We start from the raw sequence: 27,376 nt of genomic DNA, 5'->3' as shown, positions 1-27,376 counted from the left end.
ATCTGTCTCCATCCAAGATGCACAGCAGCAGAACAAATTTATTCATTTGACATAGCATTGCAATTTGATGTTGACTAATATAAACATGGTAAAAACAACTTCCAAGATGAAACCCTTTTAACATATGCATTACTTCTACTTTATCTGCTTTCCATAATGATTTTTCCATGTGTTTTCTAGCCCTTAGTGGGATAAATGCCTCTTGTATCTTGGGAGTAACTAGTTCTACTACACTGCCCATATTACTCATTTACACCTGTTAAATCTATGGCAATACTTATTTTATTAGTTTTTTCTAAATTATTATGTTATCACATTATTTTATTATCATAGTTATAACTGGTTTTGATTTGTAATCAAGTGCAGGATTACATTGTAATAATAGTATAACCATGGTAAAAAAATAATGTTGCACTTGATTACAAAGCAAAAACAAGTCTATCAAAAAACCCAATGGTATAACTTAACTGAACATCATTTCTTTAGTTTCCTTTTCTAATTCATGAGACCACTATAATTTTTCTGGGTAATAGTATTGTTTCTAATATATCAGTACGCCCACACCTCATTTACCCATATTAAATTAAATTCTATTTCGTGTTAATGGAACTTAGAATAGGCCTACAATTTCTGCAAAACTCAAAAATAAAGCAATACAACTGTACCCAAATGGCGGTCCTATGTTAAGTTTCACTTTACCACTGACATTACCCATCAGGAGTATGTTCTACCATGCTAAAACATTGCTACATGAAATACCTTGTGTTTCACCTCATGCTGTGTTGCCATCTTCAGCGCAGGCCATCTCAGGGTTCAAAATTATGTACCGCTATCATGTCTCAGAGAGGAACATAAATTCAGGCTGAATTGATATTGCTGTCTGTCTGTTTTCTTTTTGACTGAGAGAAGTCACCTGCATTACAGGATGTGAGTATGTAGGTGCCTGTGTTGGCGTCCTCTGAGGTGTTTGTAAATCTTTGCAGCTGTAAAGAAAGGTGTGCTGACTTGACTCTTAGACGTCCTCCTGCAGCAATTTGACAAAAAATTTGGCATTTTATAGCATGTAAATATTTTAGTATGAAAGCACCACAATGTAAGATTAAATCTTATTCCAATTTCAAGTCTTTTATGGTAGAGTGTGTTCATAGTGAGCAATTTTAATTAGTAACAAGTTGTGTACGAATTGCTTACAGTAATGCAAATCCTCAACATCATATTATGTGGTTTTACAAGTTCAGCTGTCACACCCAATAACTGGCTGGTTGCTTGGACTAAAGGGCTGGTTTAAAATCACACTGTGTTAATCTGGGGCTGTATCAGCTCTGCCCAGCAGGCTGGGTGCCAGGTGCATGGTGGCTGGGGGTGCAGAAGCCCCAGGTCTCCCAAGAGCGGCAGTGCAGCTTCAGCCACGTGTAGCCTTCCCAGCTCCCTGCTCTCCTGTGGTCACTTTGGATGTTTGGATACTGGTGACAGGGTGGCCTGTCCTTTCCACGGCAAGGGGACAAGCAACTTGTCTTTGAGTATTAGAGCAAGTTGGTTCCCTTCTGGGCTAAATCAATCGAATCCTGCGGGAGGGCCAGAAGTTCAGTCTCTGGGCAATAGTCTGTTCCTGGGCTGAGGAGAGAAATAGCCTGCAGGCTTGTAAAGATGAGAAAGGAAGAAACGTTGCAACATGCTGAGATGAAGTCTGCAAGTTGCTTTCCCTCCAAGATTTACTGTAGAGACATCCACAGACTTGTGTCCATAGTTCATGCAGGGAAGTTCGATTAAACATGAGCCTTTAAAGCTGATACTTAAAGCTGATACTTCCTTGTGGCGATAGAAGTGGAGCAGGTCACACCAGGGGATTTCCTCACATACGTTCATGCCTGCAGGTGTCTAGGCTGTCTAGGAAAGCCACCTGTGCAGCTGACAGAGCAATAGGCTTTCTAGCAGGCACAACTCTGTCCAGCTTATCTGCTGATAGTGCTTCCAAACCTAGTTCTGCTGTGGACAATATTTTCCAGGCCTGTAAAAGGAGTCTTCAGTATTCCTATGGCCTGGTAAAATGGGGAAACAACAAGCTACTGGTGTAATTGAAGGATAATGTAATGTTGTAATGTTTCATTGAAGGACAGGGATTTTTCACTGCATTGCCTTTTATGTGGGACAGGTTGTGTGCACAGACTACTATGCTGAGCTAGCACAAGATGGTGATTAAACTGGTAGAAGGCAGTGTTGCTCACTTGCCTGTTCACAGATTTCTGTGGGATTACTGCACGTGTAATACTGAGTTCAGTAGCAAATTATTTCATTGAGATAGCCACTAAATGTGCTGTTCTATCACCTTTCAGACTCCCACAGCAAAAGTTTCCAGGGGGGACTCCAAACTGACACTTCTCCTGTGATTAAAGATGTATCTGCTCTTGTTTAGAATCATCCTGGGCAAGGTGGCAGAAAAACTTTATAATTGGGAGGTTGGTATGCAAGTTATTCAGTGACAGGAGGACAGCTGAAGGCACTGAGATTTGGAGCAGAATTTCTGGGCTTCTTAGAAACCCCAAATAATTGTGTTTTGCCATGCCTTCTTTGGAGCACTCTCACACTGGCATTTCTACCTGTACAATAATGAAGAACCAGAAATGCCCATCAACTTGGAAGAAGTTAAACAGGGAATGCATTTCGCAAGCCCTCTGCTCTCAGATATATTGGAAATGGAAATTAACATTTGTGAGCCTGACCAAAATATAGCTTATTTGCCTCGCTTGAAGTGATTTCTTGCCTTTACCAGTCTTACTGAACACATTTTATTAAAGACTGCTTGTAGTGGTTTCTAACCTTACCAGGCAAGCAGAACATGATTCACGCTGTCACGCAGTTCAGCCAGACAATTAACCCACTGCCCCTAATAACTGTCCTGCTGTTGAGAAAGGTGCACTGTATAGTAAGAGGCAAAGCTGACTCACTGAACAAAGTTGATACTCCTAAATTCATCAAAACGCTTGAGTACAGGTTGAGCTTCCCATTGGAACTGGAGTGCTGTAAGCATAGCACCATGCTGAACAAGGGCCAAAATGACGGTCATATCCTGTTCCCATTAAGCAGCCTGCAAGCAAACAGGAGGCAAAATCAGAGCCATCTTTCAAGTTACAGATCTCTCTTTGGCCTCACATTATGCTCTATTTCATAAGATACGATTCTTTTCTTCCTTATAAGCAATTCAATAGTGAGGATGGGGGAAAAATTACTTACCATGTTTGCAAAGTCAGAATGATAAAACAGCTGAAAACAGCCTCGTCTGTACACTCAAACAAGTGATTTTTTGATTTGCAGAAGCAGGTGTCAAGTAAATACGTCTATTCTTAATAAATGGGCTATCTTTCTCGAATATTTAGTAAAAACAAGGTGGTTAGTTACAGATGACAGACCTGTGCTCACCAAATATGTAACACTTTACATTAAATAAAGGAAATTCATATTACATCTCTTTCTGCAATCAGATGTTTTATTCAGGATTCAGAGACCAGTTTGCTCAGCTGGATTTCCAGGAGGGAGGCCTGAGCTGAGAAAAAGGATTAGTCCTAAATGGGCTCCTAGACCTTGTCAGGATAGCACTGACGTCTGAATTACCATTGAGTTATGCTGAAATCAAACTGAAGACCAAAAAAAAAAAAAAAAAAAAGCCCCTTCACATGGTTTTGTGTCCTTTCACTAGCACCAGACCCAGTCCAGGTTCCCAGGGTAAGCCATAGTCTAAACTTATTTGATATTAGAAACTCTGGGATTGAGCAGATGGTTTCTTTGTTCCAGCTAAGGTAACTGCTCAGCAGGCAGCTGTAATCTGAATAATGCCATAGCATTTTCTGTTCTAAATTTTGGTTTCCTCAGATGATCTGTATGTTTTGGCAGCTATTTCTTGCGATAATGGATCCCTTTCAATTTTGTCAAAAATAGGCAAAAGCACCTGTTATTGTCACATGTTTGTGCAGTTTGTTATGCAACATTTTTTTGGAAAATATTTATGTTATTACATTTAGGAGTTATTAATTTGGGGTCTGTCTTTGCTCATGGGCTTATTTTCAAGTGTGACGTTGCTTCAACTGTTGTTTTACTGATTGCTTAAATAATGGTTGAAGGCTGATCTGTATCTTGCATGGAGGAAATTAAAGGAGAGGCTACTCTCCTGACATTGTCCTGACATACAGAATATCAGTGAAAAGAAAATTTATCCTGATATGAATATTTTATTAAACTGAGGTTTTACTTAGATAAATTACTATGAAGAACGAATCACAGAACCACAGAGTGGTTGAGGTTGGAAGGGACCTCTGAAGATCACCTAGTCCAACTCTCCTTCCAAGCAGGATCACCTAGAGCACATTGCGCAGGATGGCATCCAGGAAGGTTTTGAATATCTCCAGAGAAGGAGACATATCTCAAAATTGTGAAAAGAGACAGTTTGCTGTTGGAGAGAAAATGTTAGGAGGAACCCTTTATACAAAGTTGGTGATGCAATTCAACTAATATTATTACTCTGTTAACTGTCCATTTCACTTGCCATACAAAGTCAGCTACAGACACTTATACTGAAAAAAAAAAAAAAAAAGAACATTATTGAGCCTAGAGATTTTTCCTCTGATTTCAAACATAGTTTTTTAGTCTCCACCAATAAATGAAAAGATTAATGTAACATATGGATTCATGGAATGACAGACTGCACTAGAATACTGAGATATTTCCCTAAAAGTAGAGATGCTGTCTTAGGGTTGCCAACAGCATTCTGTATGTTTTCTTCTTAGCAAAAAGCCCATTTTATTAGCAAGGTTGTTGTAAGTATACTATGCGATAAAGCTGGCTCCTTACCTTTTAAAAAATGTTTAAATGATTTGAAGCAACCTTTCCCTATATCAGATAATTATATTCATTCTGGGTCTCGGCATGCTTCTTTCTTACAAGTCCTATCAAGACTTCAAGGCATTGCCATGCTGGTCAGAAAGCAAAATCTAACACAGGTATTTAAAATTTTCAAAACACCATAAGGAGTGCGATTGTTTAATTTGCAATAAAATACAGTCACATCAATTGGTCACCGCAATTGGTGAGACAAGAACCAGAATACCTACAGAAACACACCCAGTCTCACCAGGGTTTCCTCCACTGGCAGGGGGGTTCTGAAGGAGGCCATCCTGTTCTTGCCCATTGTGGGCTGCTCCCTGCCCCAGGACCTCTCGTGTCATGCTGATGGCACCATGAGATGGAAAGGAGTAACTCAGAGGAAAGCCAAAGCTCAGGGATGGTGGCATGGCGCAGTTTGGATGTGGTCTGTGGCACAGACTCAAGTAAATCCTTTGTGCAGTGTTGCACTAGGGCAAAATAACATCTTCTAGGTGCAGATCTTCAAGTGCTGGGTGCCAGCAGCAGTCTCACCAATGCTGCATGTGGATGCCATGTCACGTTCCCTCTCTTTCTTGGTCATTTCTTATACCTTCCACCCCCTTAGTAATCATATCACTTGAGAGCCCATCCTCTGCTGAGTGTCTGCTGGGACCCTCACGCCTTTTTGGTCTTGCTTATAGAGTTCAAAGATAAGGTCCATCTAGAAGTATCCGTAGCTGCATCTGGAGTTTTTATGTCATTCTCTGTGTGTGATTATGTCCTTGTGCTTGGCTGTGTTCCAATACATATTATTTAAGGGATACAGATAGCTTTGGGATAGCCTTTTCTTCTCTAGAAAAATGCAAACTGGAAACTTGAACTTCAAGTTCTCATGTAACCCAGTGTTCAGGAGTTCAGTATTTCAGAAAAACATTAAATACCACTCTATTGGTGATGAAATCAGATTCATTGGTAGTGCTTCCCTTGAGACCAGCTGTTCCTACAGCCAGGAAGCTTGTCTGCACAAGTGTGATCTGTTCTGTGGATGTGGTGGTAATGACTGAGGACGGCGGGGGTTCAACAAGATGTTCTGTACTTCTCAGGCACAATGGAGATTTCCAACACACTTGGTTGTATGACTCTCAAAATGATACGGATGTCTCTGAATCATTTTTCTATGTAAATTTGAGGGAAATAAAGGAGTGAAAAAGAGATACATAACTTTACACTTGCTGATACGGTGTTTCAGGCTAAGAAATACTTCACTTCCTAGATAAGAAAGAGAAAGAAAATAATTTGAATTCTTTAGTTCCCTTAGGAATAATGTGATGCAGCAATGTTAGAACTGTATGTAATTGCTTTCTATTTTTGTAAAGCCTGTGCCTGCTCTGAAACTTTGTAGTGAATATGGGAAAGTCTGGCTAGTATAAAATGCTTCAGTGGCTATATGCTAGTGGTGGTAATGGGATGAAACAACATTTAGCAGGGGGCAAAAGTAGGCTTCTTTTCCACAAACCACAGTATTGTATTTTCCTGGAATACGTGAAAGAATCTTCTTAGGATTCTGCAAAAATCTATCAGAAAGTGACATCTTCTGGGTTGCTGTTTTCACATCATCTGCACCCTGCTCTCAGTTACACCAAGGTAACATGAGTGGATGCTATTATTGAATATCATTCTGATAGGCATAAAAACACTGAATAAAAAGAGTATCCTCATTTCTCATAGAATTAGGTGAGGCATCTCCTTTTGTAATCGACTTTTCTGTGAGCAAGAATACTACATAGATTAGCTCATGGCCTGAAATGGACCCATGGCATCTAGAGAACAACCGGGAGGTGCTGAAAACCTGTGCTCTGTTGCCATGTTAACTGCTGGGAAATCGTGCTTGGTGCTGGGATTAAGATTAATTCAAGCATAATGGTTTCCTTACATTTTTAATTCAATTAGTTCAAGGCCTACTTAGTAGCTGTGAAAAATGAATACAGTACGTATCAGAACCCCAAAACAAGAAATATTACATGCATTCTAGGTTTTGGCCAAGCCAATGGACAACGTTAAAAGAGGCTATATCTGAACAGAGAAACATCTTTAGTTCTTCTATTCTGCACCTCTTTTTCTTTGGTTTTTGTTTTCCTATATATATATATGAGTATGTATATATGTCTTATCTGTGTGTGTATGTACATATGTATATATATATAAAATCAGGATCCTGAAGGACAAAATATACCCTTACTCTTCCTCTGTGATTTTGAAGGGTGTTTTTTTACCCTTTTATCCCTCCCAACAGATCTAAAGCACTGGCTAAATACAATAAGTATACTCCGAAGCCTTTTCCAAATTTTTGTTTATGGTTGGAAAGGAAACGACTGGTGCAGCTTAGTGTGAGTTTGCCGTGAAAAACTTCTGAAGCTACAGTGATGAATTTTACATAACTCTTAGCTTTATTGTGATGTAAACAGGTATTTTGTCACCAAGTATTATACCGGATTTGTCCTGAGTGTTGCACTGCATATTCCCTGGAGGTGTCCTGGAGCAGATACTGCCATAGAAGTAGTAAATATCTACAAACAATAATAATTTTTCAAAATGTAAATACGGTGGACAAGTCCATTTTTAGCATGGGGTGTGTTTGTGTACACAACAATTTGATCTACTCCAGTTTAGTGCAAAAAGCTGTGGAAAACTCATGAGATTTTGTTTGAGACTTTGGGGAGAAAGAAGCTTCAGTCTATTTTGCAATCCCACAATATTTTCAGCTGCAGGTTCTAACACTTTTTTTTCTTTTTTTTCCTGGTTCATCCATTCTCCTTCAATCTGGAGTAATTCTGTTTTACCATTCTACATATTTAATTTTGCTCCCACTTGCTATGCTTTGGGTTATTCAGTCCCCCTCCTGCTGCAGTGGCTAGTAATTTTGACTCTCATGCAGTGAACAGCACAATGACCGTAATAACAGTGTTATATAACACTTTTTATTCATATACATAAAATCTCTGACAAAAGTGATTAAATTTCATTGCTGCCATCTTTCTTGATGGAAAGCACAAAAAATTTAAGGGAGCTCTCATGTGACAGCAAATTAGCTGCAGACAGAGATGGTCTGCAACTGCCAAAATATTTTTGAGTTTCTGTATTTTGCTGCCAACATTTTGAGCCCATCTCAACATTTACTGACACACAGGAAATGTGGTTTGCTTTTTCAGTCCAGTGAAGTGTTGGAGATGAAATCCCACCTATGAACCCTGACTCCTGGTTAAATATGAGTATTTGTCCCAGGTTTCCCATGAGGAACCACAGCAGCTTGGGTTCCATGCTCTTCAGCATTAGAGGCTGAAGCAATACACATGGGCATTCCGTAGGAACTTACTTATAGGATTTCATAGCTTGTGTTTTTATCCTGATCAGAACCAGAAGCTAACACTGATCTAGAAGAACTCGCATGGCAATGGTCTTTTATCTATGATTTTTAATCTCCTTTTTTTACATTTTTATCTATTAATTTGTCCACTGTAAATTTCTAGCATCCATAAAGTATCTGGAAGCAAAAAAAAATGTGTAACTTAATCACACCCTAAGTTAAAGAATATCTCCTTTTGTTTTGTTCTGCTGGATTCATCGAATTTTCCTCAGCACTCTCCTATAAGGTTTACCAGCTAATGCATTACGTATGAGACTGATTTCAAGAGCATAGATTAATTCAAGGTACAAAAATCAGAATTTCTTACCAGGAATTTTGGTTTGGCTGCCAAGGTGTTAGGCACTGTTTCATTCTCCCCAGAAGAAAATTTAGACTGAAATGCATGCTTTCAATTGGAAATGCGTTTACTAAAACTTAAAAGTGCTGGGGTCCAAGAACATGTTGCAGTCAGTCATCTGTACTTCTAAATATACGGTAATTGCTATGGTTTGTGTATGAAATGAGAGAAAATAGAACTAATTAGAGAAATGTTACCTTCTGCGGATAGAGTATTTCTGAGGATAGCATTGTTTTAAATGTCTAACATTGTTAACAGAGTTGTTTTTGTAATCTTTATTTCCACCTTGGCATAGTCACAGGGTACATTTCCTATGTTTTGTACATTTATTTAAACAGAAATAGAATTAACTTTTTTTCTTTTTGCTCAAATTACTGGCTTCATGTGCTGTGTAGGTGTTTCTTGAATGCACACAACATGCTTACTTAAAAGTAAGCACATTTTGAGATAGAATATATATTATGCCCTTCATATCAAGGTATAGTCATGAATTACAAACTTCCATTCTACAAATTTCCGGAGTGACATTTTATTATCACAGATCATTTTAGGATACTTCCTGAGAAAGTAAAATATCTCCTCATATAACTGCCTTTTCAGCTGGAAGCATAACAGAGTGCCTTGGGACAGTAAAGACTAAAAGGATTAGCCATTAGGAGGGCTCTCATATCACCTTCATCTTTAAACACATCCTGACAGCTTGCCCGGGCAGAAATTCTGGGCAACATTACTTTCATCTGTTTGCAGCTGCGTGTGAGAAAATGCTCAGCTCTGGAGCAGGCCGTGGTTCCTGCTCTGCCAGGGCTGACAGCAGAAGCTTCTAACCTCTCACCATGGGTATGAACATCTACGGTTGCTTTCACTCCTGCTAATTCCTTGGTTATAGTGCTGTTGCCTAGTCCACATCAGTAGCAGAAGTTGTTCCAGTGGGAATCAGTTATGGGGAGTGTTCAGAGAGCTTGAAGGAAAAAGTAGCAGAGGCTATTCATCATTCAGTAGTGCTGGAAAGGTGGTTGCTGTAGAAACCTCTTCCAGGTCTAGTAAATGTCAAGAATCAGATGGTACCCTCTGCAGCTCTGTATATCAGAGTGGAGATGCTCCCACGCACAGGGAGCCTGGAGGCCCTTCCTGGAGACACCGGAGATTTTCTGGCTGTCTGCCTGATGGGGAGACCCAGCCATCCCCATCAACATCCCTCTGAGCAGAGGCTGCTGCCATCACTCTGTATTCAGCAGGACCACTCCATCCATCACAGCACGTTCCCCAGTGCCTTTCTTCAGGTCTTGTGCTCACACCTCATCTCAGCCTGCATCAGCAAGCTGTCTCTAGCGACTCAGAGGGAAAAGCAGCAAGTAATAAAGTGTCACTGAATGTGTTTTAGCTGGAGCTGGCAGCAAAAGCCTGGGGCTGAACAGGAAGCACCTGTACCACTTGAAGGAGATCAGATTTGCTCTTCTCTGGAGCTTTCACTGGAGTGCTACAGCAGCATCAGCCCTGGTGCTAGGAACAGTGAACACAACTGGAATTAAAAGGTGATTGTAAAAAAAAAAAAAAAAAACAAAAAACTGATACGTGCTTAACTGAAGCTCTCAACTCAATTGCAGGCTAATGGCAACAATATCCTAAGTTACTGCAAAGGAGAGCAGGAGGCTTGGAATTTGATTGCCACTTCATAAAGGGGTTGAGTTATAATTTAAGCAAGTTTGATTGATCTGTACAGCAGAGGTGCTTTTTAAAGTAAAGATGCTCCAGCCACAATGCACTTTACTTAGCTTCCTTTGGTAGGGATCTTTTAAATACTTGCAGATTTGGATTTTAGTCCAATATCAGTCCCTCTACTAGGGGTAGTCCAGACTTGCTGAAATAACGGGTGTATCTCCCCAGAGCTAAGGTGCTGTGTGGGTTTCTGTGAGTCACTTAGCACTTCTTATTAGTGTTTCCAGTGGTAAAACGAGCTAATGTGTCTAGCCTGTTCTGCCCAGCATCTTGTGAAGAGTTCTTGGTCTTCACTGGGACCGTTCTTAATAATTTCCTGTGGTTCAGTTGATCTTGGGTTTTTACATGTAAGGTAATGTGAGTCTCTCTTTGTCTGGGTCATTTGTTTCAAAATATGCTTTCTGTGACTAATGTTTCTGTCTTTCTATTCAAGATTGGTAAAATGGAGCTGCATCATTTTTACTATGACAAAAAGTGATGTTGCTGATCCTTGGGGTAGACTTCAAGATTGCTTTAGGTATATCCATGTTCTGAATGAAGACACAAGAATACCGCATTATGCAACCAGTATGAAGTCTGTCATGTTTCCAGCTGCTGCATATGCTGTTGGTTTGTTTTGATAAGTGTGCTAGAAGCCCAGTACTTGGCAGGACACATCACTGACCTCATGCAACCCATTCTGGACATTAGTACATGGGGATATCGTTCAAAAAGCAGTTTTCTCTGAGTTTTCATATAAATACTGGTGCCCCCAGGGGATCTTTCTGGGTCACTTTTATTCTCAAGATGTATTTTAGCACTGAGTAAACTGACTAATAAATGCAGACATGCCTACCAGCTGCCTGCCAGCTGCTGACAGATGTGGCTATCTAGTCCATTCACTTTGCTGGTATGCTTCTTTCTGTAAATAGTACTGCTCAGTTCTGTCTACCTTCAAAGCAATTTTTAAACTTCAGTCGATCAATAGAGAGTATTGCAAGAAGGCAAGTATTAAGACAGGTCTCTGTTATTAAGACAGGTCATCTAGGGAGAGTGTTTAAGGTGAAACAGTGTAAATTAGCTAGTTGGTGGACAGTCTGTAGAAAAAATGCCTTATACCTTTCTTCTCAGAAGACAGAAACTATGAAGAAGAATAGATCTGAGTAAAATTAATACCACACAGCATAGCACACAATCCATTGAAAAACTATGACTGATTTATTATAATTGAAAGGAATATTTGATCTTGTAAAAATTTGGGGGAAAGTTCAAGAAGAGGACTGTGGCAAGAACAGTGACCTGGAGGCATTGCCAAAGTAATGTTCATTCATGTTTAGCTACTGGTAGGTTGAGTCATAGAAAACAGATGTTTGAGAACTCGCTACGGGTTTATGGACTGTCCAGAGCCAGGGGCTGTCCCAAGAGAGGCCCTGAGAGAGATTTCCTTGTCCACTACTCATGCATGTGCTCCTTACTGCTATTAGTATTCTTACTGGTAGAGTGAAAATATCCAAGAGTTTTTCAGAAATGATGGCCTAGCTTCCCAAATTATTTCCTTTTCTTTTTTTCCTTTCATTTCTTTTCTCTCTATGTTTCAGATTATGCTTGGCCTTTGCCTAAACAGTTGTGCCCTATATGGATTTCCCTAGATGTGCTCTTTTCAACTGCATCTATTATGCATCTCTGTGCCATCTCTCTTGATCGGTATGTAGCAATACGCAATCCCATTGAGCACAGCCGCTTCAATTCCCGCACCAAGGCTATTATGAAAATTGCTGCAGTTTGGACCATATCCATAGGTAAGAAATGCGGCTTACGATCTTAACCGTGTCTTAATGAATAACAGTGTTACTCCAATTTTCATTTAGGATTTTTAAGAGGATACTCAAATTAATTTACCTGGCCTGCATGACTGAATATAACAAATGATTATTGGGAAATAGAAATCTTTCATTGTGATTGGTCACTGACAAAAATAAGTAGTCATTTTTCAGAATATCACCACTTCCAATGCTGAAGCACTGCTGCTGTATACATATCAATATGCCAATAATGATGGCAACACAGACAAATGGAACGATAAAACTGCTGTGTAAACAAAGCAGAAAATAGCATTAGGAAAGAATTTGAACATAAAATCCAGCCAATACAAATGAGATCTACACTGCAGTCACTGCAGTTAAACTTGCTCAAATTTTGGTGGCAGTTTAAGTAAAGCAGCGTAGGATTCAAGGCAGGCTAACAGCTAGATATTTACTGCCTCTTGTGCGGGCTTTATAGCCTTTATTATACTCTGCCACAGCTGGATTGTTTCTAGTACTGAGCTGGAGAGTTTGAAGTCATAGTAAATGAGGAGTAGACATAAAACAAGACACTTTTGTATTACTTTGATAAAAAATGACAAGTAAAGCAGCAGTTAAATAGGTAGGAAAAGGAGAAATGATAGCAAGATAACAGTGTAACATCAGGAATTATGTGAAGAAAAACATTTGGGGCAGAATTATTTCAATGTGGTCTATTAGAGAGATACTTGGGACAAGTTCAGAAGGATTGTATGACCTCTCCCCTATGCTGTATTACCTTTATTTGCTTGAATAAAAAGTAGTCTGATGGAGACTACTTTTAAAATTTAACTTCTACGTTTTCTTTCATAAAGCAGTTGTCACTTCCAGTACAGTATTGTAAGGTTTTTGCTTTACAAATGCAATATGATCCTTGATGTCTGGGTGCTGCAGGGGCTACTTCTGAAGAAGTTTGTCTAGAAAAAGGTTATGAAAACAAGCAAAAATAAAAAATAAAAAGAGGTAGCTATAGAGCTAACTCTTCCTGGAGTTACTGGGTGGGGAGTGGCTCAGCATGACAGAAATCAGAACTATGGACTCTACTACCCTCCAAGGGCAAAAGTACCTGAACCAGGATAGGTAAGGTGACTTGGTTCTGCTTCAGAGTTCAAACACTTCATGCCTGCCTAGCTCTCTTGTATGACGTTTAGCAGTCTGCATTTGTAATAAGATGGAAAACAGGTGAATTTATGAACTTTAAAAGAAAGAGTTTGGAAAGGAGCCGTAACGGCACTTTTCTTTTCAAAACATATGGTTTCTTAGCCATCAGTGAGGCAATAGGTGCTGTATTTATTCCCCAGCATCTAAAAGCTTTTAGGAAGAAGGTGTAAGCAGTCACTCAGCAGGATGTCTGCAGCTTCCCAGGCGGTGAAGGGAGGTGCGTCACAGCCCATGCCTGGGTGCCCTCCTGTGCTGGGATCACAGCTGAGAGGGTGTACAGTGCTGGCTGGGTTTTGGGGATATTTTCTTCATTCCTTATGATGCAGATACAGCTGGTCCAGGGAAGTCTTTGCTTGCATACCTTTTTTTGAAGATACAGGCAGAGTCAATAATCCCCCGCCAGTCTGATCAGGGTGTGGAGAAGCAGGACACTGAAATGCTGTTGGATTTCCACTCTCCCCAATGCATGTATAGTGTTTATCCATTTACTTGAGTCTTCTCCATCAGGTTGCACTAAATGGGGAAAGAAAATTACTCTTGGTATGTCTCTAGCTTATTTTAGCATAACTATTTTTACTTCATAAATGAATGCAGAAATGTGACAAAGGAATAAACTGAACATGAAATGAAAGAGAAGAACCCACCCAAAGTGTATTGTTATCTTCTAGCTCTTACCTACTTGTCGCTTGGAAAGTTCTGATGAAAATTTTCAAGAGGATTAAAAAGGTTAAACAAATTCACCCCCCTTCAATATCAAGTATCAAAAAAGAATCTGTGCATTTCTGTACACGACTGAGTATCAAATTCTAAGCATAACTTTAGTTCAGGCTGGTCAGTTTGTATTTCTTAAATCCTGCTTCAGCTGGACTGAAGAAACTTAAATGTATCCCAAGTAAAGAATTCTGAATTCTGTTCCTGAATCAGAATTTAAAATCGGAAGGAAAAAGCATGTCATTTATCTTAATATAGTAGCTTTTGCATTCCATTTTCCTGAAATGTTAATGCTGACAGCAAAATATATTATAGAAGTTCTTTGATCATTGAGCTATGAATTTGGCAGGTTGCACAAGCCTAAACTCATGACTGGGTTTTTAAGCAGAGGAACATTAACAGAGTCCTCCTGTTTGTTGGCAATTGCTTTTCAAATGAATCTTTTCCAATGTCCTCTTTGTTCTATGTTAAAGAGCATCGCAGTCAGTTGTCCTGTGTCTTAGCAAAAGAACCCCAAGCAACATTTTGTGTCCAGTTAGAGAAAAAGTGGGTGCTATGAAGTGCTGGGAAGAGCATCTTGTGAAAACGAGTTTCATGATAGCACGATGCAGAGGCTGGAAATAGAAATGCAGGCAACTGAAATATCTGCACAATTGAAAATGAAAATAAATTATAGCTGTGAGCTTGCTGGCAGGATCATGTTTCATGTCTTCAGACTTAGCACTGTTGCAAGTGAAAGGTTTTCACTAGTGATGCATAGACTTAACCTGTCTTGCCAGAATCCCTATGTCTTACTCTGAGTGAGGTGACCTTGGGCCATTTTTCAGATTAAAGAGAGAAAGAGATCTCCATGTAGCTCTTAGCAGGAGCAATGAGGAGGTAGTCAAACTCTAAACACACACCTTATGATGCAAGATAAAATGTTAACTGGGTAATATTGATATAAAAGAAATTTCAATTTTGAAATATAAATGAATGAACTTCAGTGGTGTGGAAGGGTGCACACAAGTTGCTTCTGATATAAAAATAAGTAAAATATAGTTCTGAAGCTTCCTGTGGCCCAGCTGTGTGCCTGCTACCACAAGACAGATTTTCTTCTGCTTCCCAGAAATTTCAAGGTTTGGTCACTTACTAGAGGGCACCCAAATTACACAACCTGCAGGCTTTCCAGCTCAGGTTTACTTCCTTAGTAACAGTGTAAACTCAGTAAGTGAGGCCATCCTTTAAATTCAATGCCAGCCGCAGTTCTTACATTTGTTTCTCCTGAACCAGCTGTTGTTAGTGGAAATGTGGCCTGGGAATTTTATGTTAAGCTTTATAGTCAGCAGTGTAAGTATGTAGACAGCAGAATTTGTGTGACAGTAAGCATTGTTTACTGTAACAAATGGCTGCGGGATGTCTGTCCCTGGACATTGCAGCATACCTGGCTGACAGCATCTGAGCACGAAAAACAGATCAGCTCCAAATTTTGTTCTTTGCATCACTGCCATAAGCAGACTTTTCACAATTGCTTTTCTTATCAGAGAGAATAAACAGCTTCTTAGGTGACTGAGAAACTTTGGGACACTCACACTGCATTAACCTGTCACTGAATACGTTTTCTTCACTTTTTGTTTCTTAGCATTTCAAGGATATATCTTGCCAAACAAGTCTCTATTTTGTTTGGTTGGTTGTTTGAAAACAAAATAAGTAGCAAAAAAGGAAATGTGCTGCTGAGTGTATGTTTTGTGTTAGAACTGGACTTTTTTCTTTTCATTCTTTCTCTGACTTGCTAATGATATCACAGTTTCAGTTTCAGGTAGACATACTAGGTTTGTGTATATGGTAAACCATTAAACTTGAACGAGGATGTAAAATACTTTTTAAAATTTTCATACTACATCATTGTTTTATTGAGGAGGTTTATTTGTAGAAGTATGAAAGGTCTGTGATTGCAAGGATCCGTAAAAGCTCATCTTAGATTAAGTGATGATATGTCTAACAGATTTCTGCTCTGCCCTAAGTGTTCCTCTCTTACACAGGCTGAGCAAGTCCCTTTATGCAAGCTGTCCTAATAATGTCCTTAAAGGGCCTCCAGCTCTCAGCTAAACCTCCCCTTATCTCACTGATATTCAGTTTGAGGAACATGCTTAGAGTGGCATCACCAATATTATTTCACTAGAGTTTTTTATCATGATTACCAAGAGGGACATTAATCTCTCTAGCATATCAGCAAGAGTTATCTTGCTCAGATGATGAAGATCATAGCAGTTGATAAGCTGAGTTTGTAGCAAGGGAACTACTTGAGGATTTCTGTCATGGGTGCCTGGATTAGTTTGATTTACATGGAATGGCAGCAGATGTTGATAGTTTGTAAGTGATTTGTGCAGAAAATGGATTGACCATTCTACTATATCCATTCCTGGGGGCAAGAGAGATACTGGTGTCTCCTGTTTGAGGCTACTGCCTACTGAACATGAGTTCAGGCATCATCTTGTGATTCTAGGGGGAAGTTCAGCCCTGGCAGCATTTACGCTGTGAGGAGGAGCCACATCCCTCTTTGTTCATATGCACCACTGGAAAGAAGTGGTTGAGCAAAGGAAGAGAAGTCATTTAGCAAAAGAGAGGGGCAGGTGGGAAAATCATTTATTTCTTCAATCTTTTATTGGTGTTTGCTAGTTTTCCTTCTGGACTTGGGTTGTTCAGTGCTCTCATAAGGTTTAAGCAGCTTGCTCAGGCACAGGCAGTAATTACATTCCTCTGTTTGCAGTTGTTTTCATTGCATGCAGAGAGATTCTTCAAAGTTCAACCCCCTTTTATCTTTGACTTTAAACCAACACAGGTTTGGCACTGTTGTTCTGTTGGAACAGTTAGATAAAACTAGACCTAATCCATCCCTGAAGGTGCATTGTTACTGCATTAGCACGTGAAGTGTACTGCAATTAGTTTGCTGACATATGAGGAATATGGAATTTTTATGTTTTAGAACACTTCAAAAACTGACATCCTTCAATTTGCCACTGAAGAGCTTGCTTCCTGAAACCTGTGCCTTTTCTTTCATAATGCAAGTAAGGAGGCTGGTGTCTGTTGGGCTTTACTTGTTGCTGTCTGATAGTAATTATTAGAGAAATGTGCAGGCATTCTGCAAGACACTTCTGTTAAGAAACCAAACAGATTTGTTTTAGTTTTCTTTTCGCTTTTCTGAGAGGCTTCAGGGAGTCAGTTCTTTAACACTAATTAATAGTTACAGCAGCTGCTGATATCCAGGTGAATGTCTCTTAAAGTGGTAACCCAAGTTTATTTTATCTGATAATAAATATGAGGTTAAAGAAGTAGAGTTAAACATGCAGTGTTTAGCATGGACAGCAGTGTTCTTGCCTTTGCAGCATAGAGAGCTTTTGTGCCAGCCGTAGTCTTGTTTGGCTCACAGCTCTCTCTCTGTGTTTTGTTTTTGAATTGTGTGTAAATGCCAAGAGAGTGGTAGGGAGGTCCAAAGCCCACCTGTTTTAGCAGAGCCCTTGCTGTTGATCTGTTGATCACAGCAAACTTTGGATCCAGTGCTGACACCAGAAGTTGTCCCTGGCATCCCCAGGCCCATCAACCAGCAGTAAAATGTGACTCTGCTTGCATTCAACCCTGAGAATCTTACACGTGGAAAGAGAAAGTAAACCCATATGCAGGCTCCTGTTTTCTTTATCGAAGTTGTTGTCCCTGGGTGAAATCAAATCTCTTCTTATGCAAGAATGTTGTGAGGAAGAAAGAATGGAAATTATTTCCTTCTTAGTGGAAACCATCAAAGACTATATTTCCAGTAATCTTTATCAGTCTTGTAGGCTTTCACAGAAGAAAACAAGATACTAAACACAAAAACATTATTGTTTTTCATTTAATTCTACATTTTGTGACTGTCAATTGTACATTTGGACTTTTTACCCAGCTTTTCTTCTAGAGCAAGCTAGTAAATGTTTTACAAAGCCATATTTGTAGTCATTTGGGTTTTGTTTTATTAATTGGGAATCTGTGAAGAGCATCTGTTACTCTGTGTCCACAGCATCTTCCCAGCCCCATTTGTTGAACTGATATGCTGGCTTGAGAACAGCTTTAAAGATGACAGGAAGCAGAGATGGGAGAACAACTGTAATCGGATTTGTAATCCGGAGGATGACCCTCTGTCTTGCTTTCTGCATGCTCTATCAGACAGAAGCTAAGGGAGGGGAGAAGATAAAAGCGACATTAATATCCTTTGTGAACTGCTGTGATGAAAAGGGATGTCTGACCCAAGCTACTGCCTGGCCGGAAGGCGCTTCCAGTGTTCAGTTGAGCAGGGACTTGGTCTGTGGCTTGCTGGCTCATGGTGGCTGGTTTTGTCTTCTCACCAAGGCAATCCCAGTTGCCCTAGATACTGCTTAAACATTGAGCAAGAGGACCAAGTTTTCTGTGAAGAGCAAAGCATGATTTTCAGCAAACATGCAAAGTTTGAGCACTGTGCCAGCTCAGCTGCAAGGCAAAAGTTCAAGAAATGTTCTGCACTGGGGCTCAGAGCTGAACAGCAGTAATGCTGCCTGGTAGTAGGCTTCTTCTTTCTTAAATTGTGAACATTTATAACCCTCGTGTTAGCACCGTGGGTCATTTGAGTCAAGTGGAGTAAAATGCTTTCTCCATGCTCGCTCAAACAGCATAATTCAGATAAGGCCAGCATTCCTGTTTGCCCTTGCTCAGATACTACAGGCATGCCTACTGGTATGTACTGCATGTAGTGACCTATTATAATCAAGGTCAGTGTGTGAGCAGTATCTGAAAGCAGGTATTTGTGCTTTTGAGATTGTGGCAGCTGCAGTTTTGCAATAATCCCCCTGAAGGAAGCCTGTCTGGGGTGTCTGAGACCCACAGCACTTCAGTTCTCAGTGCTGGGGGTTGAAGAGTTACTCCCCATCACCCAAGTGGTATGACAGACTTAGTTTCCTTCAGGGCTGGATTGTGGGGTGGATCAGTGATAAGTTTCACATTAAAGAATTAGTTTATTTTATGAAGCTATGACTAAAATGTACAGCTGCTGTAATGGAACTAGCTACAAAGGAGAAGTGTGAGGCAGAAGAAAGCATTTGAGATGAGGCTAATGCTGGCTGTTCAGCAGTTCTGTAAGGTAGCTGGCAGCTGAATGAGTATATGTTGGCAGGCTCCTTCGAGGGCATTTTTCCTCCTCCTTCTGTTTAGCAATGGGATTTTCCTGGATTGGAGGACGGAGCAAACAAAGACCTGGAGCTCTCTCTTCTGTGCTTTCTTGGTTTGAAATCCCACTTTGTTATGAAAAACATAAGGGACATTTTTCCATTACAGCAGTTACCTCCTTGTTCCATATGATCAGTGCTGAGGTATCTCATCCTCACGTAGAATTTTAGACTGTTATCAGCACTCTTGACTTCTACATTCATATTCCAGAACTGGGTTATTTTTTGAGAATGTAATTTATGTGTGTGACCATGAGGATATCCTGAAACCTCATCTCATTTCCTTTGGCTAAAGTAATAACACTAAAAATTCAGTGAAGACTACTTCATGAATGAACCTCTATTCCTTTCTGTATTTTGTTTCAAAGGGTATTTCTTTTACAAGACTCTAAAACATAAAAAAAACTCTCCATGTAAATAAAATCTCAGCGTAATGTGATTGATCAAACTCAGATTTCTTCTTTGTGCAAAGGCTGTTTTCTCTACCTCCCACTTTCCACCTTCTGAGTGTCTGGAATTTGATGGAGCCAGGGCATTAGAAAAATGTCTTTAACAATAAAAAGTCAATGGCATATTTGGATAGAGGTTATTGCAATGACAGAGACTTGGCACAGGAAAGTTGAAAGATATAAACATATCAGAGAGGAAGCAAGTACCTTGCCAAGGGTAAACTGATAAACGTTAGAGGAAAGAAGACTGGATCCTGGAACTATCACTTGGACTAAGGAAACACATGCTATTATCACAGAAGGCATTTAAATTCATTAATTTTCAGAAGAAATTCCTTCACTAACTTACTGGCAAGTGGTAATTTTATACTAATGACTGGTTGCAGATGTATTCTCCAGAATCCTGGAAAACACTTGGCCCACTGGGAAAAATACCCTAGCTAATAGTTTTAACATGTTACACTCTCTCCCTTTAGAAATGCAGAATCCCAAACGACTGGTTCTAGGACCTGTGTTGTTCACAGCTATCCAAAAAAAGCAATCCAGGCAAAATAATGGCCTCAAAATATGTTATTGCTGGGAAGAAAGAGTTAGGGAAGAGCATGGTCAGCCCCACAGATATATGTGCAGAGGGAGTGCTCACAGCGAGCCAGGAAACTGTGGAGGGAAGGAGCAGGAGACAATGAGACATTCTGCTGCTCTCTGATTGCTGGGCCATGCAGATTTCTTCCTTTCTTTGAAAGGACAAAGAATTTGAAAAAAAAAATGGAGAAAGATAATCAAAAACATAAAATGAGTTTGGCATGAGGATAGAATAAGTAGAAAAACATTCTTCACTTCTAAAATAGATGTTAGAAGGCAGAGAAGATAAAGGTCTATAAAATTGCTGAGAAGGTGGAAAAGGTGATCAGAGAGTGATTTTTCACTGTTTCTCACAGAAGAGAAACTGTTGGAGTCAAAGGAAATTATCAGGCAGCAAAGATATAGTTTGTTTACTTGACAAACAGATAAGTTGTGAAACTGATTGCCACTGAGCATCATGGAGATCAAATGGGATCAGGAATTTACACAAGACAGATCTCTCACAGCTTATTTTAAAAAAGAAGGTTTGGGTACGCTTCTGGCTGTGGAATTTTCTAATGTATAATGTCAACATCTGCTCCATTTTGTACCATGGCCCCAAACATCTGGAAATTGATAAAAACAGGTGGCAGGGCTAGGTGAACTCACAATGGTCTAGCTAGATCTGGCCCACCATGTCCTTTCTGCATTCTGATATACACATTGGTTATAATATTCCAAAATATGTTGTTATTGCTTTTGTTGTTTTTGGCTGTGTGTAGACAGATTTCTTTGGAAGGCTTCAGATCTGTCCTGTCATGGGACTGAGCTCCCAAGGGACAAACTTTGGATCTCAATATGCATAACAAATACTCAAGGAAGAGCCAGTGCCCTGGCATGAGTCCTCTATTCCCTCCCCACAATAAATTGCTGATGGCTTTCACAAGGTAAAATAGATCAGATATACAGATATATATTCCTTAGAGGAAATCAGTGTTAGAGGACATTGAGTAAATGCCTGTGAGTTAGAGCTATTCAGAATGCTTTTATTTGTTCATTCTTTTACTCCCGGTGAAAGACAGGCCAGCAGCTAGCTGTGGATGAGGACTCCTATGTGCAGTCCTGGGCAGCCATGCTCCAGGCTGAACATACTGTCTGCTCTGCCCATGTGCCAGACAGCCAAACAGCGTGGACACACAGCTGCCTGCAGAGACCCTCCAGGCAGGACTCCTGCTTCTGCTCCAGAAATGCCTGATGACCTGAAATCCAGGACAAACAAGCTGTGCCAGGGGCTGCTGAAGAGAGAAAAGGGATTCAAAGTGTTCTTAATCTTGTTTGTCTTCCATTTAGTTCATGACAATAAAAAGTGCCTGTACTGTGCCACCAGGATACAAGAGAAACTACCTTGGCCAGTGTGGTGATTCTGAAGGTTTATTGATCTGCTCTGTGCCTCAGAATAGGTGGGAGCTGTGCTCAGTTGTTATTATAATTGAGTCATTTAAAGTTTCCTTCCGTTCAGCCAGAGAGTTTGTGGCTGGGATTCTGATTTTGGACTGTCATGTCAATCTGATTACCATTTTGATTACACCTTTTCTACTCTCATGATGTCTGTTGTTCCAGTTCATAGCCTTGTATTCAATCAAGATACAGGGATGGGAAATCGGGCAGATGTGTGCTGCATCCTTTTCATTTGACTACATAATGGTCTCTAAGAATTCAAGTAAGACTGTCTCTGCAGTACTTATCAGTTTGATGCTGCTTGTGGATGAAGTGCTTGGGCAGGCAGAGCTTACAGAGGTCACCCTGCTTGCACCAAGATAGTTGATAAGGACCCAGAAAGCCAGGAGATTTACTTCCAAGTGTCTGTTAAGCTATGGCAAAAGTTGCCATTTTTCTATCTGGATTATTTTAATGTCTTTTTAAAACTTTCTTTTAAATCTCCATTTTTTTCCATTTTGATCATTTTCTTCTTCAACATTTGCTAATATCTACTCTATGCCTGTGATTTCACACCCCCCCCCAAACTGGTAGCCAGCTGTAACACAGTAATGTAATGACTGCCTTTCCTACAGTTTACTTTAGAAAAAGTTCTTGATAAAGGAGTTGTTATGTTGGATTTGCTGTGTTAGCTGTGGAGCACAGCAATACTGCAGTAGTTCCCAGTGGAGGCTGCTCACACTCTGGGTCTGCACTCCCGGGAGTGTTGTTACACAAGGTTTTAACCTCCACCTGGGAGTAATAACTTCTTTTTCAAACAACCTTATGCAGTGGGTTGAATGTGTGCAGGACCTACATCTTCTGTGCTGCCTCTTTGGAGCCCTGTCTCTCCAGGTAACCATCTCTTTTTTGCTTTTGTTCTTCCAGGGATATCTATGCCCATTCCAGTCATTGGTTTGCAGGATGACTCCAGGGTATTCATAAATGGGACTTGCGTCCTCAACGATGAGAACTTCGTCCTCATTGGATCCTTCATGGCATTCTTCATTCCTCTCATCATCATGGTGATCACGTATTGCCTGACCGTCCAGGTGCTGCAGAGACAGGCAACAGTGTTCATGTGTGGAGAGGTGCCCAAGCAGAGGAGAAGCAGTGTGAACTGCCTCAAGAAAGAAAACAACACAGAGAACATTTCAATGCTTCACAATCATGAGGGGGCATCTCACTTGAACTCTCCTGTAAATAAGGAGGCAGTGCTTTTTCGAAAAGGAACTATGCAGTCCATCAACAATGAACGAAGAGCCTCCAAGGTCCTGGGCATCGTTTTCTTTTTGTTCCTCATCATGTGGTGCCCCTTTTTCATCACTAATGTCATGTCTGTCCTTTGCAAGGAAGCCTGCGATAAAGACCTCTTGAGTGAACTCCTCGATGTGTTTGTTTGGGTGGGGTATGTTTGCTCTGGGATTAATCCCCTTGTATACACACTTTTCAATAAAACATACCGCAGGGCTTTTTCCAATTATATCCGCTGCCAATACAAGACTGGTAAAAAATCAGCACTGCGACAGAATCAGTGTCTGAATGTTGCTTCAACAGCTTTATATGGGAAGGATCTGACTTTAACTAGTTATCGAAACGGCAATGAACTCAACAGCATGGAACTAGATGAAGTTGAGGAGGGCCTTGTAATGCAACCAGGGACTTCAGAGCTCTCCATAAACAGCTGTAATGTTGTAAGTGAAAGAGTGAGCTGTGTGTAAAGGTGGCTCACACAGCCTTTTGCTACAGTATATCTGTAGCCAAAATATATTGTATAAAAATGTAAGTGTTGGTCAAAGGACAATGTAAATATTGCATTCTGAACAAAACTTTTTTTTTTAAGAAAAAAAAAGTTGTCTTTCCAGTCCAGTACTTAAAATCATATATATTAATATACTGCAGTGAAGTTTAAGGTTCTATATTTACTGTTAATACTAGATCAGAACTATTAGTTACTTTGCATATGTCATGGACAAAATGTTTGAATTCTTCTTCCAGTGCATGAACAAAAATGCTGAATATTTATCTCAGGTGGCATTTGCTGGAGTCCAGAATGGCACGTTTATAGTTATATATCAAATACATGCTATTAGACTTGGTCAGTATAACTTTCTTTTTCCAGTTGACAGTAAATATATACTTTAAATCCTCACCTCTATTTGTGCCGTGTAAAGACTGTACAGAAACCTGGCAGAGAGATATGATGAAAGCATGGCAGCTGTGTATGCAGCTGGCGAGATATGTCCTGTTAAGGGTAGTGGCTCACTGCCATACTGGGGCAATTTTGCACTTCTATGGACCTCTTTTAAATTTTGACTTCCTCTCCAGTCCTGCTGCATTCTTTCTATTCACTAGGAGGCTTCTGCTCCAATAAGAAAGGTGGGGAATGCAGTTCTGGTGTGGCTTTGTGGTCCTGACTGGGATCGCTTGTACTCTTGGAGAAGAAGCATGAGAAACAGAGCCAACCCCCGTTATCTGCTTTAACCATTTTACAAATGGAGATCCTCAGATTTATAAAAAGCCCCCCCTTGTTCTTATAGATAATCATCTGTTATGGGATGGGGGAAGTGGTGCTCAGTGTGGATGGCACTGCCTTCAGAGTTTGCTTGGATGATCAGAGTCTTTGGTTCACCTGGAGAAGAGTGCTCTGTCTTTGTAAGGGCTCATCTTCTCTATCCCCTCATCTCTTTAGTCATTAGCTCATTTTGCATTTGCTTTTATTTTTCAAAACCCAGGGATCTGCAGTGTTGGTGCACACAGCTTAGGGTGTAGGGCAGAAGCTGCTGTGCCTGTGGCACAGCTTGGGGTCAGGCTCTGAGGTTCAGGATACAGCTCCCAGGTGCTACTCAGAAGAGAGGCATAAATGAAGGATCGCTACATTTTTCTCCTGTCTCAGGAGGTGATGGGAAGAGCTGGACAGAGTATGTGACTGGAATCGTTTGCTGGTGATGTGGTTCAAAAACTATGACCAGGGACAGGAAGGAAGCAGACATGGAATTATGACCTGGAGCAAGTCTACATGGAAGATTAATCTGGATTAACTTTTCAAATTGATTTATGCCATTTCACTCCCAAAGTAAATTATATTATATCATATTAAAGCCACTTATATCTTAATGAAAACATCCACATCAAGATTTAATGCAGTTTAACTAATCTGCTTTTAATTCACACCGTAAGTAATTTGAATTAATTTTCTTCTGTGTTCCTGTGTAGACAAACCCTCAAAGGCACCATGTCTTCCTGGCACAGTGCCTCTGGGGTGATGCCTCTCATGCAATTTCCTTTATGTAGAGTATTGTCTAATGCCAGATCTAACCCATAATGTTTTTATATCTTCATTAACTAATACACAAGTGCTGCAGTCATCCATCTAACACGGATGCATTTAGCACGACTAACAGCCGCTGGCTATGAAGATCCTCAGAAGAGGAAAGCTTACATTAGGCATGGATAAGTTGCATTTTACTAATATGAGCTGCTTGTACTCTAAGCTTGCCGTGTTCATCCCACCAAAATTCACTTGTAGAGGAAAGAGAAAATTTTGAAAGTGCATTAGTGCAATGTCGTGCTGTTGTTTTGCTGTGTACAGTAAAAACGTTGCTAAGAGGCCACTACTGAAACACATCATAAGCGTTGCATCTCCTACTGGGCTGCTTCCAGCTTGAAACAGTGAAGCTGCTGGTCCTCTCTTCTCTTTCATTCCCCCCTGTGCAAAATCTATAGTACTTCCATGCAGGCAGGCAAGGTGTCCGTTGAGACCATAGCTTACTGCTTGCAGAAGGCAGCAGAGATGGACTGCGTACCAGTCTGCTGACAGTTTCACTGGCTTGAATGCTTGGGAATCTACCTGCCTGTCCAAAAAGGTCTGCTAAACAGCAGGAAAAGGACTAGCCAGAAACACAAACTTGTGCCTTCAGTGACTGCCCTTTGCTCTGTGTCAGATCTGAATATCTGAAGCAGTAGAGAAAAATCAGAAAGATCACATTGCTTTTGTAGTTCTTCCTCCCTCCCCTCGCTTGGGTGAATTCATAGCACATCTTTTACAAACACGTATATGTCTGGGTGTATATATATATGTGTGTGTGTACATATATATACATATATATATATATAAAAGCCAACCACAGACTTTGAAAGCATTTAGCAATAAGTTGAATTACAGTAGCTTCTAGCACATGTGAATAGGTCATATGTGAATAGCTCATTTGCCACAGCATCCTCGAACTTGGTGTAAGTCCACACAAATGCATTTTCTTTGCATAGGAGCCTTCATGTCTTACCCTTGCCAGTTCTGTTGTATGGGCAAAAAGGGAACCTACTATATTTGGATGTAAATAATGAGAACTGAACTGAGAATTTACAGAATTTTTATATATGTTTTTAAGAAATTCAGCACCAGAACTGTAAATATGTCAAGTGTTGCTACTCAGCTGGACCCGTTCTGATGTATGTTACTTCTATAGATAACCAGACAAGGGGACTGCCTTATAGAGCCTGTGTTATCTCCCGGCCAGCGGGTGATAACATTTTTGTGAATGATTAAATACTGTCAATTGCCCAACTTCCTTTGGGTCATTAACATCAGGGTTTTGTGATGCTGCTATTAATTTATTAAAGAAAGTTTGTTGGTTTAATCACTCTTAATTTTTTTTTGATGGTCTATCAGATAATAAATAAATGAACGTGCCCTCTCTTCCTTTTATCTCTCACCAATTAAAACATGTCCTGATCTGAAAATATGTCTGACCAAAAAATAAAACAACAAAAAATCAAGATAAGGAACTCTTATTTCTCCTCCCCCTCTTGAAGCATGCCCCATGGTTTCTTTAATCACAGAAATTACTGTCATCAGGTATCCCAACACTTCTAACCCTAAAGCTTGCTAAATATAGTAATGGTGATAAAATACTGCCCCTCTTCTCCTAACTCCTTCCAGTAATGTATGTTAAAAATAACATATTTTTTTTTAAATACTTCAATGTGAAGAGTTGATTTAGTTCTCTGCAACTTAACCAAAGTCAGCTTGTCCTCACAGCAGCTTTGCTTCTCCTAAACTGTTGTCATTAACCATGCTGGTGCCTCAAGAAGCCCTGACCTGGGACTGCCTGCTGAGATTACCTGCTGCAAGTTTTGTGTGAGTGCTCAAACCTCAGCTCAGGTACGATTTTATCACTTGAATAGCATGTGTGGTGATATTTTCTTTGAGTGAACAAGTGAAAATAGCTCCTTGGAAATGATGATGTAGGCTGTACTGTGCTGGTAGCCTTGTTTCCCAAAACAGAGACTGAGCATGCATGCAGGGGTTCTGACCTAGCAAACAAACTCCGCTGATGACTTGCATCAGGGAAGATGCTCGTGGGGACCATCTATCATGCTTCTTCTGTAAGACCAGGCAGAATGGGAGAGGAAAGCATTTCAGCTCACCGCCTCTGCAATCCACAATTACATCCATCTTCGTACAGGCTGTTCAGTTCAAATGAATGAGCAGCATAGGAATGTCTGAGGCCTGAAGCATGGCTGGCCATGCTTGCTCAGGCAAAAAGTCTCCCAGCTGAGCAGCCCAGCTTCCAGACCTGAGCTGGCTCAGCTGCATCTCTGCTGTTTGGCTCTGTGCCATGCTGTTTAGCACAGCCAAGTCTCGGGAGTAGCACTCAGAG

General features: G+C 40.3%; 1 protein-coding gene across 8 annotated transcripts in view; it reads left to right on the top strand.

Moving 5' to 3' along the window:
• The window catches only part of HTR2C (5-hydroxytryptamine receptor 2C), a 284,648-nt gene extending 257,693 nt beyond the window's left edge, over window positions 1–26,955 (top strand). For 6 of the 8 annotated variants that reach the window (XM_040571971.1, XM_040571966.1, XM_040571969.1 and 3 more), the window contains 2 exons: window positions 11,909–12,109; window positions 22,605–26,461. In XM_040571971.1, coding sequence (XP_040427905.1) covers window positions 11,909–12,109; window positions 22,605–23,437 — 1,034 coding nt within the window. In that variant the 3' untranslated portion in view covers window positions 23,438–26,461. Of the gene's footprint in view, window positions 1–11,908; window positions 12,110–22,604 lie in introns of all 8 variants that reach the window. The other 2 variants (XM_040571965.1, XM_040571972.1) reach the window with 2 other exon arrangements.
• The last annotated feature ends 421 nt before the right edge of the window (window positions 26,956–27,376 follow it).

This window comes from Cygnus olor, chromosome 13 (assembly GCF_009769625.2).
Source record: "Cygnus olor isolate bCygOlo1 chromosome 13, bCygOlo1.pri.v2, whole genome shotgun sequence".
NCBI lineage: Eukaryota > Metazoa > Chordata > Aves > Anseriformes > Anatidae > Cygnus > Cygnus olor.
The sequence above is the reverse complement of the archived record's forward strand: the minus strand, read 5'-3'. Positions and strand labels throughout refer to the sequence as shown.